Source organism: Miscanthus floridulus, chromosome 19, assembly GCF_019320115.1.
Source record: "Miscanthus floridulus cultivar M001 chromosome 19, ASM1932011v1, whole genome shotgun sequence".
NCBI classification, from domain to species: Eukaryota; Viridiplantae; Streptophyta; class Magnoliopsida; order Poales; family Poaceae; genus Miscanthus; species Miscanthus floridulus.
The window spans coordinates 26658933-26673577 of NC_089598.1; the positions used below are offsets into that span (position 1 = coordinate 26658933).

Consider the following 14645-nt stretch of genomic DNA (forward strand, 5'->3'; position numbering starts at 1 on the left):
GTCTTGCACCCTATTGAACTACAAAACAATCATTTGCAAATTCATTAGTCTAATTTAATTATGTTGGTTATCAAACACTAAAATCTAAAGTAAATAGGTTTATGGTCCATTTTCCTTACAGTGAGCTTCGCGGCCTTAATGATCTTTGTTGCCCTGCGGCCCTTGCTTCGCATTGGCCACTCCTACTTTGCTTGGATTGCTGTTGTGCCTGCACCCTGCTCTTCTCCGGCGCCCGTGCGCTGCAGTACACGTGATCACATCTTCGCGCAGGCACAGCACAGCCGCACAGCCATGTTCCTGACGGCGCCGCCGCCATAGCCACGAGTCCACCCAGCGGCGCCGCATCGAGTCGACGAAACGGCGGGTACGCAGGCGGCAGCGCGCCACCGCCGCCAACAGCTCCTCGAGCGTGAGCGTCGGGAAGCCCGCGCTGCGGTGGACGGCGTGGGACTTCTACCGAACGCAAATACCATTATACCCTTTGGGGGGGAAATAGAAATCAGTTCTGCACCTACTAAATTTAAGTTCCAGTCCACGACTTTAATTCTTCTTATTAGATTCCTTCCTATTTTTAACCATTAGACCTAAGTGAATGAAAGACTCTCATTATTTTCAAGCATCGTAAAAATTCTCATAGTTTACCCAAAGTCTTGCGAGAATTATATGCTACAGCTAGTTTTTAAAACAGTGAGATGAAAAATTACGGAGAGAGAGCGTGTTTCGTTAATTCCTCGGCAAAAGCTGAGGTGGCATCCTTCGAAAGTGGGACATGAAATTCCCAGCTCCGACTGCTCTGCTCAGACTACCCTGATAAGAAACCCTGTCCCCCCCATGGTCACGACACTTTCAAACCTTCTCGAAACCAGCCACCGCCGGAAGGAAGGACGAGAGCGCAGTACATACTCGTGTGTCTTCAAGTCCAGCAGAGCTAAAAATAGACGGGGCTAAATTACAGGGACCTCCATCAACATCGCCGAGCCCTGAAAAAACACAACACGAAGCCAACAATGGCTATTTATAACATCTCCCCTTTCTCTCTCCTCCCCTCCTTAGTCCTTAGCGCGCGCCGGCCGCCTCCGCCCATCGTCGTGCCATGCCATTGCCGAGAAGACGATCTTGCAAGGAAAGCGCGCGCGCGCATGCAAGAACGTCATCACATAGAGGAGCAGCAGGAGGTGGAATCGAAGGCTTGATCCCTGTTTAGACGGAAGAGGTCGACGAGGTCTGCAAAAGCTCTTTGCATTGGCCGCTCTTTGCATCGATCGCATGCGAGGAGGATGCGAGTGCTGGAGGAGGACCTGTACCCGTCGACGCCGGGGAAGGTGAAGGTGGAGCGGGCGGGGGCGATGAGCCGGCACCTGCACCGCTGCTTCGCGTCCACGGGGACAATGTTCCTGTGGGCGCTCTTCCTGGTGGCCATGACGGCCACGTACCTGAGCGTCCACTCCTTCGTCGACACCTCCTCCCGCTACTTCGCGGCGTCCTGGGGCGGGCTGCACTGGGAGCGCCAGATCCGGGCGTCGGCGTCGCCGCGGCGGCCGCCGGGGTCCGCGGAGGGCGCCGGGCTGTCCGTGCTCGTCACGGGCGCCGCCGGCTTCGTGGGCACGCACTGCTCGCTGGCGCTCCGCAAGCGCGGCGACGGCGTCGTGGGCATCGACAACTTCAACTCCTACTACGACCCTTCCCTCAAGAAGGCCCGCCGCGCGCTGCTGGGCTCCCACGGCGTGTTCGTCGTGGAGGGCGACATCAACGACGGCCGCCTCCTGGCCAAGCTCTTCGACGTCGTGCCCTTCACCCACGTGCTCCACCTCGCCGCGCAGGCCGGCGTGCGCTACGCCATGGAGAACCCGGCGTCGTACGTGCACTCCAACATCGCCGGCCTCGTCTCCCTCCTCGAGGCCTGCAAGGACGCCGACCCGCAGCCGGCCGTCGTGTGGGCGTCCTCCTCCTCCGTCTACGGACTCAACGACCGCGTCCCCTTCTCCGAGGCGCACCGCACCGACAGGCCGGCGTCGCTGTACGCCGCCACCAAGAAGGCCGGCGAGGAGATCACCCACACCTACAACCACATCTACGGCCTCTCCGTCACCGGCCTCCGCTTCTTCACCGTGTACGGGCCGTGGGGACGCCCCGACATGGCCTACTTCTCCTTCACCCGCAACATCCTCCAGGGGAAGCCCATCACGGTGTACAGGGGCAGGGACCACGTCGACCTCGCCCGGGACTTCACCTACATCGACGACATCGTGCGCGGCTGCCTCGCGTCGCTGGACACGGCGGGCCGGAGCACCGGCACGGGCGGCAAGAAGCGCGGCCCGGCGCCCTACCGGATCTTCAACCTGGGGAACACGTCGCCAGTCACTGTGCCCACGCTGGTGTCCATCCTGGAGAGGTACCTGCGGGTGAAGGCCAAGAGGAACGTGGTGGAGATGCCCGGCAATGGCGACGTGCCCTACACACACGCCAACATCAGCTTGGCACGGGAGCAGCTCGGCTACAAGCCCACGACAAGCCTGGAGATGGGGTTGAAGAAGTTCGTCAGGTGGTACCTCTCCTACTACGGATACAATCAGGGAACGCATACCTTCAGGAACTCATGATGATCAGTATGTGATTAGTAAATGTCGCTCTGTCGTGCCTTCCATTTTCTTCTGATCAAAGATTGGCATTTTTTGGGTCCAGACAAGTCGGGGACGGAAATGCAAGGAAGAATAGAATTCTGTTGTAGCTGGGTGAGGAGAGGAGGGAAAGGCGACAGAGCGATGAAATGGAGGGGTGATGTGATCCCCTTCATTCTGTATTTTCTTCTGTAAATTGTATCAATTGTTATAGTGTTATCCTTTCTTTCTCAAAATTTACTCATCATCACATATAACAATAGCAACTTTGAGGATCTTACTAGGCAAACAGACAGGCCACTTAACAGGTGCCTGAAAGAAACATAGCAGCTGATGTTACCTGACACAATGGTGTGATAGCATCCTTTGAGCAGGGACTGCATTTTAATTCCCAGCTCAATTTATTAGATATCTAATAATGAGTATCCTCCTTCCTGACCTCTACAGATGATTTCGCAGGGAACATGACTCCCAACAGAGAAGCTAAAGCTTATGCTCATCTTTTAAGGCCCCTTCTGCTTCTGGCATATGAGGTTTTCACACAAATTTTGGAGCAATTTTATTGACATAGATTTTGATTTCAGCATGATCCTGGAAAAACTTCTGTGCTCATCCCAATTTTGACAATGGGCTCAGTGATCTCATCGTCTTCCAAAATAGGCAGTGATTCCTTTGAATCTGCGGTGCACGTAGTTCTCTTCGCTCTGGAATGATCAGAGATCAGACAGGTCTTGAAACACAAAAGTTCCCTCGAAAATGCTGGAAGTTTGATAACAGAATTAAACAAAAAACATACATCAAAATCTAAGGGAGGGCAAGACAGCCAGGAAAGTTCCTCCACTTGAGTCACGTCCACGGTCCGCGGCAAGAACATCATGATGTTAGGAGCTATTTTCTGAGCTGCTCGAAATGTCGCATACCTACACACGAAGCCCTAAGCTTATCAAGATGATGTTCTTCGGAAAGCTTCTGATTCTTAATGTTTCATCATGATTACTAGTCAAATACTAGCCAATTATACATACTTTCACATTTTTCTTGAGCAAACTTTGATGGTCATAGCTACAGAATTACAGAGCAAAATGTAGTTGCTTATCGGTGTTCTCTTATCTTTCAGATAGGGCAAACAAAGCGGACAACATACCCGTCTTTCGGCTTCAGCATATCAAGGGTGTAAACTGGAGCTTGAATGTATGATGGCCCTCCCCAGGGTGGTGAAAGGAACACCAAATCAGCCTGGTGGCATTAAGGCAATCAATCAGCAAATAATTTGAAAGATGAAATAACTGCACGTTCTTCTTTACAGTGACAGTATGGTCAGGTGTCAGGGTACAGATATAAGTATATGACATGAGAGGTTCAGGATTCTGAAATCAGTGGCCAAAGCTTGGTCGGTTGATCGCACTGAGCTCTCATAAACTGTGACGATCTTTCAGTCTCCCTGCACTACTGAAATCCCTGCGCTACTGAAACTATTAGACGATACCTTGAGGAAAGGCGCCAGGCGGAAGAAGTCACCGACAATGAACTCGATCCTGTCCTCGACGCCGTACACCCTCGCGTTGAGCGCCGCCAGCTCCACCTTTCGCGGGTCGATCTCCACGGCGACCACGTAGCAGCCCCTGCAGAGGCGCGGCGGAGGCGGAATCAGCAGCAGGGGAGAGGGCAAAGAGAAACGGGAGAAGGGATGGCGCGCCGCGTAGTGCCCGTCACGTACCTGGCGGCGAACTGGATGGAGTTGCCGCCGCACCCGGCGAAAGCGTCGACGACGAGGTCGCCGGGCGCGGCGCGGGCGGCCTGCGACGCCGCGATGGACTCCGGGGTGGCGGAGTACCAGCCCTCGGCGTCCATGCGCACGCCGCGGTCATAGAGGTTGAAGAGGCTGTACCGGTGCGCCCAGTACTTGCCCGCCACGGCCGCCTCGGAAGCGGAAACGGCGGCGGCATCGGGGCTCCGTGCCTCGACGTCCTGCTCCTGCTTTTCATCCGCCGCCTTGATGAGGCTCTTGGGCTCCCTCGGTCTCGCGACCTTGCGGGCAGACTTGGCTGTGCGGCTGGCGGTTTTGGGTGTAGTGGCGCCGAGAAGGCGGAGGAAGCGGTGATGGATCCTCTGGAGGAGCCGGACGGCGTGGGCGCCGCGCCGGCTCCGGGACTCTGGCGCGGCGGCGGCGGCGCTTCTTTTCGCCATGCCCTGTTGTTTTGGTCTGCTTATGCTGGCGGCGGGACCGCGGGCCCTCGATGCTTCAGAGACGAATTTTGAAGGCCGCTAGTTTCCAACGCTTCGGTTGTTTTAGCGAGGGAGACGACCAAAGAACAGAACGAGGCCAACGCATTGGAGCCAGCAAAGAGTACAAATTTGATATCTCAATGTTTCTTATTCAAAACTCTCAATGTTCTTGTAACCAACAATTCTTGTAACCAACAATGTTTCTTATTCAAAACTCTCAATGTTACTAAAAGATGGGAATAGAAAACAACTGGATCAGCTCACACGCGGCAGTTCAATTCAACATAAACAACATAATTTGAAGGAGACGAAATTCCAGACATACATGTTTCTTAACGTTTTACATTCCTGGTGTGCGATTAAATATGTTTGATCCGTTGGGTGCAGCGACATGCCGACATCCTTCGCCAGTTCCTTTGATGATCTGAGGCTTAGAGTGACCACGAGATCGACCATGGGATGTGTGTTTGAAAGGTTCTGCATAAGATATGTGTTAAGCTCCTTAGCAGGTCCAAGAATCCAGAAAGATCAAGGATGAAAAGCCGGCAATCAGGACATCAGCAGTGCAAAGAGAACTTACTGCGGGTAAAGTAGAATTGTTGCTTCCAAAGAGAACAGAAAGGCAACAGAATGCATGGTAAATGCAATATGAGCCTCACAAGTACTTGGATAGCCAAGGAAGATCTGGGGATTCCTTGAGGGCAAATGTCACATCGTCACTGTCAACCGAGAAAACAGAGTTATTAGATCACGAGCAAGAGAAAGTAGGTTTAAACTGATGTTTGGCTCTGATTTAGGTGGTGTTTAAATCCAGAGAGTAAAGTTTAGGGATGTCACATCGGGTGTCACATGAGAGTGTTCGGATAGTAATAATAAAACAAATTACAGAAGTCCTCAGTAATCCGCGAGACGAATTTATTAAGCCTAATTAATCCGTCATTAGCACATGTTTACTGTAGCGCCACGTTTTCAAATCATAGACTGGTTAGGCTTAAAAAATTCGTCTCGCAAATTAGTCGCAATCTGTGCAATTAGTTATTTTTTTAGTCTATGTTTAATACTACATGCATGTGTCCAAACATATGTGATAGGAGTAAACTTTAGGAGATGAACTAAACAAGCCTTAAAAAGTTTTTAATGCTGTCTCCAAAAGCTGACCTTGGATAGTTCAGCTGCAGCTTCTGCAACTTGTGCTTACTACCCTCTTCGCAGAGGATGATCTTGCTTTCACCAAGCTTGCAGCTGCGAATGGAACATATACAAAAGTTACTGATAGAGCACTGAACTAAATCAAAGGGAGAGTAAATAAAAGTTAGAAGAAATGAGAAGTGATTGAACATCAGCACAAAGTATCAGTGGTTCTATCTCGTTAGAGAAGAATGAAATGCCACAGATGATGAAAATGTCCAACAGGAGAATTTTCACAAGTACTAATTCCCAGCTAACTAAAAGCAACAACTGCATTCAGTACAAGAAAAGATATGCCAATTGGACCACCCTGAATAATGTATGGTCCAAGTTCACAAATTCCACACAATCTTCACATGCTCAAAATGTCAACACGCAAAAGATGCAAAGGATGCAATAGCAATTGAAATGGATGTCAGGCTGAAGTATGCACTAGGCTGAAGCATGCACTAGTCCATATAGTCATTGCTTTCAATAATATTTACTAGAAAACTATTAACTCCGTAGTCTGTCCCAAAAAAAAAGAGTCATTCTAGGTAGGCCAACTAGACTACCTTGCGTCTAGTATATTGAAAACTAGTCCATATAGCCATTGCTTTCAATATACTAGAAAACTATTATCTCCGTCCCATAAAAACATGTTATTATAGGCTTGTCCTTAGTCAAATTAATTTAAGTTTGAACAAGTTTACGAAGAATACTGTCAACATTTATGACATGAAATATGCATACTATGAAAATAGTTCCATGATGAATCTAATGGTACCTATTTGGTAATATAGATATCGGTATTTTTTTACCATAAATTTTGTCAAACTTAAGATAGTTTGGCTGAGGACAGAACTAGAACGTCAAGTTCTTTGGGACAGGTATTATGATACATGCAAATGCTAGGGTTGGAAGTTGCAATAAGAACATGGCAATGTAACTGCATTTGCTATGGCACACAGAAGCGAAGGCAACACCATCACTAGCCACATTACACATGATGGTATGTGTACATGAACTCATGGAGTCAACTGTATGTATAAGGAACTTGAAAACAGTTTCATCTATTACAAGCTACACATTAGATTGGATTAGCATACCAAATTTTCACGAGTGTGTCGTAACCAGGCACTAGTTCTCTGTTGGCATGGCACCAGGAGGAAACTGTTGTTGCTAACTACAGAAAAAGAAAATATCTCGTTAGATTTCTTTAGAAGCACCCATACTAGTATTATGTGCATGGCCCCAAACAGGCAGGACATAAACAAGAGCAGTACTGTTAACATCTTGCCACTATGAAACTTCCAAGGTAAGCATGAAACAGTTCATTGCATACCTCAGTTCACATGGAAACTTAATCAGATATGAAGCTAGTGGGGGGAAAAGCACCACTTAGTGTATGAAAGTATAATTAAGACTGGATGATAATCATTGAAATGAACAATACAGTGAAACAATATTGCACTTGCGATAGTTCCATCCATCTTTACAATTGCAGCAGGGTAAGATAGAAAAAAAGGGCGTACCCAGTGCAGAGAGCTCCCGCTCTGTGCGGGGTCTGGAGAAGGGTGTTAGTGGCAAGCCTTACCCTCGCCTGTGCAATGCGAGGAGACCGCGACTCGAACCCGGGACCTTCCAGTCACAGGCGGTAAGACTCTACCGCTTGCACCAGGCCAGCCCTTCCAGGGTAAGATAGAAAAGGGAAAAAAATAGTTAATGGAAATAGGGGACTGCCTAAAAAATGAACAAGGGATTCTGAATCCTGAATGAAGTCTGGAAGTCCAACAATACAATGTCAAGAAAAGTTTAGCCATCAGAAAAAAAAAATGTCAGCAAAACAGAGGAAATCCCAAATGAACAATTTGTAAGGTAGTTTTTAGTCCGCCGTCTGCATACCCTACTGCCAACATGGGGTGAGACAGCCACACAAGGGGACGTGCCAGACATAACTGACGCTACAAATTTATGTACCAATGTAACTCATTCTAAGTATTGGATTTGAGTCAACATCATGGCACATAGGCAATTAAGCATGTAAGCCTAAAGGCCATCTGTATACTCTGACTCCTGGGCTTGGCAAGGACTTTTTTTATTTCCACCAACAGAATTAAAAATCAGAAACATAGCGGCTAAAAAGTAAAAAACACACAAAAGATAATCTAACTCACCTTATCAAACATTACTTCACCTAGTCCACTTTTGTACAGCTCATGAACTAAGGCAACCAATATAACTTTTCCAAACTTTGGGCAATTCTTCATCACCTGTAAACAAAGAGACAAAAATGTTGCAGAGATCCAAAGAATGATGGGTGGTCAAGTGACTTTAATAATTGATCTGGTTATGGGTACAAGCTTGCATAAATACACATTGTCAACTCACTTGAATATGTGGTGCCTGGAAGACTTCCTGAATTGCAGCTTCTATGTCACCCATGCAAACAACACCGTCACCTACAAGTATCGGATTCGTGTTCAGTGGATTATATGCAAGTTGGAATTTGACCCAAACAATGGAAGGTTGAAGTCGTAAAACCATAACACGAATGGTGGAATTGTACTGGTGATCGAGATTTATGTGACCTTTAATCCAGTGTGCACACTTTTTCTTGAATAGTTGATTCCAACACAAATGCACACGGTACCTTTATTTGCAGAAGCAGTACTCTGTGCAGATTGTCGAGATTGTTTAACACGGTAGTCTGCAAACTCTGCTGCCCGTCTACAAATCTCTAAAGCTCGCCTAGCATCACCTGACATAGCAGCTACCTACAAGCAAAGGCAAGTAAATGGAAGTCCAAACCAACATTACAAATAGAAAATGGCGTAATCTTCGTACAAGTTAATTAGTGACAAGTGAGGGGCGTAAATTGACAGCCATTTAAAATTCTTTGTTTCTCCAGGCTTCATAAAAATTGATCACTGCAATGTGAACTCATTTAATGTAGTCCCTATGGTTATGAATTACACTTTGGCTAAAATACGGTCAATATTTTTTAAGTTTGGCCATTCAGTTTGCAAAAATGAAAATCACATGCAAATATTTGTCTTGAATAACACTTTCAAAATCTCATGCATTTATTAGATGTTATAACTTATCTTAGAAGAAAAGATATGGTCAAAATTGCACCACGAAAACTATAAAAAGCAAAAAAAATGTCATGAGTTTTTTTACCAGAGGGGAGTACTAATATTTTACTTTGATTCGATGCCTAACACAAGTATCATGAGTTCATTTATAATCAACCACAACATGAACTTATCACCTCATGTGTTCCAAGGAAACCTCAAAAATGGTGGAATGATGCAGAAAGTAACAGCTATGGATAAAAAGACATCACAGCAACATAGAAACATGGTATTGCAAGGCAAACCTTTCTAGAAGCAAATTCAATAGCCTGTTCCTCAAAGGCATCAATACCCTTTAGACGGCTTGTAATAATTTCCTGCAGTTGCCTATAACTGTATGGACCAAAACACAGTCGTTGGATACCCATCCGACTTGATATACGAGGCAACAACTTTTCTGGAAGATCCATTGTGTTTGCTATACCTGCGATCATAGCAAAACAGACAAGGGGTAAGTAAAAGATAAGGCTAAAACCACCAGTCAAAATAAAAAAAAAATAGTTAGTTACCTATAACAACTAGATTTGAATTTGGTTTGGTGGGCCAATCAAGAATGTTATACAGCACCTGATAAGAAAAAAAAATACCAGTGTCAAATGATAGGAAAACAAATGATAATACCAAACAGCTAGTTTATTTATTAATCTCCCTGGTATAAAACCTATAAGCAAAATAAACAATTATAATTTTGGATTGAATTATTACCGATTGGTTTCTTGTCAAAAGAAGATCAAGCTCATCAATGAGCAAAATAATTGGCTGGTTTGCTTGCTTTCCAATTTTAGTGCCACCTGAAAAATGTTCTGTTAAATAGTGAAGAGCCTTTTTCCACCCAACCCTATGCCCACTCAACTGTTCATATACAACCTGCAGATTTTAAAAAGAATACACCAATTACAATTCTTTCCTGAGGGTTATGTGCCAGCTACAGTTGAGTAGGGCAGATTTATTTATCATTAGGCCACAAAGCAGAAGTACCTTGTAGATATTCTCTGGAGATGCTAATTTAAGACCATTAATTTCAATAAAACAATACGGCCTCAGAGTTCCAGAATCAAATTCAGATCTCAGCCTCCTCATAACCGCAAGTGCACTCATAGTCTGTAGGTTGACAAAATAGATGCAGAAAATTTGGTTTAATGTTTAGCTACGGTAGATGAGATAAAACCATAAAAGCACCCACAAAAAGATTGTCTTACCTTGCCAGTACCAGGTACACCATGTATATATAGGCAGCGTCCTAGGCACTGGTCATTGCAGATTGCATCCTTTACAAATATAGATATCTCCTCCATTTCTCTGAAATGAGACTTAAGCTGAGTAGCAGTTTTTTGTAAAACGCGCACAACATTCAGTCAGATGAATAAACATACTTATCCCTGCAAGGCAATGACTTAGGAAGAGTTGCCAATAATAGGGTTGCTTTTGCCTTCTCCAGCTCAGTCTTTTGGTGGCACCGAACATGCTCAGGAATTTTTCGTATCCCAATTTTTTGTAGGCCATATATTCTACCTTTCCTTGAGTTCTATGTATAAATGTGTTATTTCAGTAAAGATACAAAACAGAAGATGAAGAGAGAAGAGAAGGGTTGTTACCGCTGCCAATCCATGTGATTGGTTCCTTCTGGCAGAGAAAGATGATGTAGATTCTTCCTCCTCATCATACTCTGAATCTTCATCAGTGTCACTGTTATAATCATCTCCAGCATTGTAAGGCTTGTCATTGGGATCTTCCTTTGTCTACAAGAAATGAGCAGGAACAAGCTTAGTCACTGGGTAAATCACAATGGTGTCGAAGCTTCAAAGACTGTTTTGCATCTCAAGAGTTCACGTACATACCTCCAGCTCATCATCAATATCTACCAGACGCTTAAAATTATGCCAATGTATATCATACTCATATTCACAATAAAATACATCATCTCCATCATTAGCATCCCTAAAGTCTTTGGGGCTCATTACAGAACAATGTCTAAGGATTGTTTCCATCTGCACAGGCCACAAGCACAAAGAACTCAAGACAACAAAAGGACAAGCGAAGAAAAATTGTGAAAGAGACAACTATACACAGAAGACAATGATCACCTCAATGTCTCCAAGATCATTGGTACGATACAGCTCTCTTCTCAAATTATGAGGCTGCCTTCCTGCTGCGGTCTCTTCAGGGATAATGTACCACCTGACCTTTGCCCAGAACGTGCCATCTGGCTCCCTCCATAAACTGTTACAGATAACAGCACCATTCAGTAAACTCACAAACAGTGCATTAAGTGCTAAGTATCATTAACACATGTAAAGTGTATCTGGTGACATATTGAGGAAATGAGGAACATCTACCATCACAGGTTGCTTTTTTAACATTTTCTTAGAAACAAAAAGAAGAGGATGAAGAGGCACACCTCAGTATAGAACAACAATACCTTGCAAACAAACCTGAATGTTACAACTAATAATAAAACTTTTTACAATCACTCAGTATTGAAACACTTAAACCATGAATAGGACAAATTATTGCACCATAGCTTATAACACCGCAAGTTAGTTATCATAAGTGTTCCGAAAGTCCGTAACCAGTAACAACCAGTAAGCGGTAAGCACCTTCCAGTTCACAAGTCAACTATAACCAGTTAAAACATGTTATGCATGTTATGCAGTATAAGAGAAAAAAATTCCTAGGCCGATTTTCAGTGGCTCACCACATGAACTTCAAAACCCAATGCAATGCCAAAGCCTCACTGACCTCTCGATGCGTGCAGCCCACAGATCGCTGGAAAGGAGTTTCTCCCTGGCGGTCCTCTTGATGCGCTTGCCCTCAGGAGGCCTGGGCCGCTCGGCCACCTTTCCGGCGCGCTCGACCTCGCAGTATGGACACGCCCAGTCACCTTCAGGCACCCTCCGAAGCGGCGGTCGCACGCAACGCAGGTGGAATCCACCGAGGCACGCGTCGCACTCCACCATAACCCCGCCGCCGGTGCGGAAGCATACGCGGCACTCCTCCTCCTCAGGGTCCTCCGCGTCAGACTCCGCCGCCTCCCGCCGCTTCACGTACACGTCATCACCGACCTCGAACTCCCCGCCGTCATACACCACCTTCCAGTAGTATGCCCTCTTTCTCGGGTGTCGCTTCTGCCTCTTGGGCTCGCGCTGAGCAGGGGTTTTAGGTGACGGCGCGGCGCGCTTGCCCCTGGAGGTAGGGGTCGGCGTAGCCTTCACCTGCACCTCCGGGGCGGCTTTGGTGGGGGTTTCAAGGAGGCGGCGCGAGTGCCGGACGGTGGAGCGCGTCGCCGGAGACATCGGCGCCGGCGAGGCCGTCGATTTGGACTTCCGCCTGGGCGTGGGCTTGGACGGGGTGCAGAGGTCCATCCTGGACTCAGCGGGGGCGGCAACGGGCTTTGCCGGCGAGGATCTGGGCTTGGATTTTGACCTGGAGGGGGTGGCGGCGAGATCCATTTCCGGGTCTCGCCGGAGACGGCGAGGGGTGAGAGGCGGAGGAAGGGGGAAATGTGGATTTGAAATGGAGGGGGCTGATGACGTGTACGTGAGAGGCGGGTTAGGGTTTCGGCCGTTTGGCGGCCATTCGCACTGCAGTTTTGGCATTTTTTTTAAATTGCTCCTTTCTTCTTATACGTAGTAGCAATTTAGGTTTGGTACAGTTTTGCTTCAATAGTGAAACAGCTTTTATCTGGCTCCACGAGTAGTTGAAACTGAAGTTGTTTAGAAAAAAAAAATATTGTTCGTTACAACAGTTTTCATAGAGGGAGCTACGGAAACTATTCCTTTCTTCTAAATTATAAATCGTTTTGATTTTTTTATATACCAAAAAAATAAAATGATTTATAATTTAGAACAGAGGGAGTAGTATTTTCAGCACTATTCGGCACCCACTCTCTGTGAGAGTAGAGAGCGGGGTTTAAGAAGTTTTATTTGAGAAGATGTTCTATTTTAACCCGTTGGAAAAAAAACAGAAGCTACTGAAGAAGCTAAGCCAAAAGCCCAAAAGAGGTCTTAATTGTGCAATCTAGACATGGGTAGGGCATTGGACATCTCATTGTGGAGACAGACTCACAATGGTGGTGCGTACTATCAATACTGGCCCCGTTCGCTTCGCTGAAAAAACAAGTCGAAATACTGTTTCCGCTGATTTGTTGCGAGAGAAAAACATTATTCCGACTAAAAAAATAAGCTGAAAAGTACGAATTATAAGACAAGCGAACATGGCCACTGATGAATTTGTTGATACGGTAATGGGACATCTGGTGGAGGAGATCAAGTTTCTAGTTTGGTCGTCATTTTTTATTTTTGGATGCTTTTTTAAGAGTAAGTTTTATAACCAAGCTGCTCATGAGCTTGCTGTTCTGGGTCAAATGTGCACCGAGAGGGAGGAGCGAATCATAAGTTCCATCCCTGAGGGCATACGTGTAATCATTGCTAACAATTTTTTATTTCACCCAGGTTCAAAAAAAAGACATGGCAATCAAAAAAAAAAGACATGGGTAGGGTATGACGGTGTTCACTGCAACTACATCGCAGAAAAGCAACTGTAGCAGCAGCTTCGACAACGGCAATCGAACATGGCCTATGGCCTATGGGTCTCTGCCCGAGTTTGTGAGACAAGAGAAGAAAATCTGGAAATGTGCAATGGCCTCCTGTAGAGAGCATCGGAGAGTAGGGTGCGCAACTAAATTTGTGTGTTTTTGAAGAGCCTGTTCGACTGGTATTAAAGATGGCTGTGATAAGTTCACGTGAACAGGCCTTGTTGCATGGGAAATGAAGGTGCAAGGCACTAGACATTTCTAGTGCGGTTAAAATCTCACTAGTGTCTTGGTGGAGAGCAGTGTGAGACCATCTGAATAGTCCCATGGGTGCCCTGAGCGACCCATTGGAGAGGGGCATGTTCGCTTGAATTTGTCACTGGCTTATCAGCTAGAATCTATAATATTTTTCTCTCACAAAAAAATAGCTTCAGTCGATTTTAAAACCAGCCGAACAGGCCCGAGAGCGGTGGCTAGAGGCCACTTTTATTGTTGGATGCATGCACGCATGACAATTTTTGAAAAGGGGCACCAAAAAAACTCGGTGCTAGTCACCGAACATTTTTCATGAGAGATGTAGCTCTCGAGCTCTCAGTGTAACCCAACAGTGGTGATGGCCCAAGTGTTACACCGGAGAAAGTGACATACGGGTGTCACCGGATTTCTCGGTGCAGACCGAAGAAGGTGTATTGGAAAGCTTATTAGCGAGAAAAGCATGGTCTTATATCAAGTTATCACGAGTAACACTAAGTTTCTTATCAATTAATTTTAGCTCCTCATATGAATAAGTAGTAATATAAAGTAGATGTTTTTGTTGTTCACATGTGTTCTTTATAAAAGAGTTTTTATTTTTCAATTTCTTGGTTTTAGCCATTTTTTTCTAAATGTTTGATCATACAACCATATCTATCTATAAGCTCCTTATATGAATCAAGATCAATCACATTTGCATTAGATATCTTAGTG

At 45.8% G+C, this 14645-nt stretch overlaps 3 protein-coding genes and 1 non-coding gene across 4 annotated transcripts; 1 reads left to right on the forward strand and 3 right to left on the reverse strand.

Moving 5' to 3' along the window:
* The first annotated feature begins 1054 nt into the window (after positions 1-1054).
* On the forward strand, positions 1055-2621 carry LOC136528183 (UDP-glucuronate 4-epimerase 1-like). The gene has a single exon (XM_066521110.1). It carries the CDS (start codon positions 1278-1280, stop codon positions 2598-2600), a length of 1323 nt encoding a protein of 440 aa, XP_066377207.1. The 5' UTR covers positions 1055-1277; the 3' UTR covers positions 2601-2621.
* A 566-nt stretch (positions 2622-3187) lies between these two features.
* LOC136528185 (uncharacterized) lies at positions 3188-4824 on the reverse strand. The gene is made up of 5 exons (XM_066521111.1): positions 4336-4824; positions 4105-4240; positions 3763-3854; positions 3415-3538; positions 3188-3322 (listed from the first exon to the last, which is right to left on the reverse strand). The coding sequence occupies exons 1-5, from the start codon at positions 4803-4805 to the stop codon at positions 3260-3262; spliced, it is 885 nt and encodes a 294-aa protein (XP_066377208.1). The 5' UTR covers positions 4806-4824; the 3' UTR covers positions 3188-3259.
* Positions 4825-5180: 356 nt separating this feature from the next.
* LOC136528182 (origin of replication complex subunit 1) lies at positions 5181-12684 on the reverse strand. Its single transcript, XM_066521109.1, has 17 exons — positions 11888-12684; positions 11233-11368; positions 10987-11136; positions 10744-10887; positions 10522-10673; positions 10348-10447; positions 10127-10249; positions 9854-10015; positions 9658-9715; positions 9394-9572; positions 8665-8788; positions 8403-8473; positions 8189-8284; positions 7121-7197; positions 6003-6086; positions 5425-5563; positions 5181-5321 (listed from the first exon to the last, which is right to left on the reverse strand). Exons 1-16 carry the CDS (start codon positions 12595-12597, stop codon positions 5500-5502), a joined length of 2430 nt encoding a protein of 809 aa, XP_066377206.1. The 5' UTR covers positions 12598-12684; the 3' UTR covers positions 5181-5321; positions 5425-5499.
* LOC136530181 (small nucleolar RNA snoR28) lies at positions 11002-11079 on the reverse strand. The gene has a single exon (XR_010777670.1). It is a non-coding gene; the product is annotated as a small nucleolar RNA snoR28 (small nucleolar RNA).
* Positions 12685-14645: the final 1961 nt, after the last annotated feature.

Coding starts and splice junctions, on each gene's coding strand:
- LOC136528183 (XM_066521110.1), top strand. CDS start 1,278: ATGCGAGTGCTGGAGGAGGACCTGTACCCGTCGACGCCGGGGAAGGTG.
- LOC136528185 (XM_066521111.1), bottom strand. CDS start 4,805: ATGGCGAAAAGAAGCGCCGCCGCCGCCGCGCCAGAGTCCCGGAGCCGG. Junction 4,241..4,335: donor TCCATCCAGTTCGCCGCCAG/GTACGTGACGGG, acceptor GCGCCTCTGCAG/GGGCTGCTACGTGGTCGCCG. Junction 3,539..3,762: donor ATGCTGAAGCCGAAAGACGG/GTATGTTGTCCG, acceptor CTTCGTGTGTAG/GTATGCGACATTTCGAGCAG.
- LOC136528182 (XM_066521109.1), bottom strand. CDS start 12,597: ATGGATCTCGCCGCCACCCCCTCCAGGTCAAAATCCAAGCCCAGATCC. Junction 10,888..10,986: donor ATATTGATGATGAGCTGGAG/GTATGTACGTGA, acceptor CATTTCTTGTAG/ACAAAGGAAGATCCCAATGA. Junction 9,573..9,657: donor TTCAAATCTAGTTGTTATAG/GTAACTAACTAT, acceptor CTATGATCGCAG/GTATAGCAAACACAATGGAT.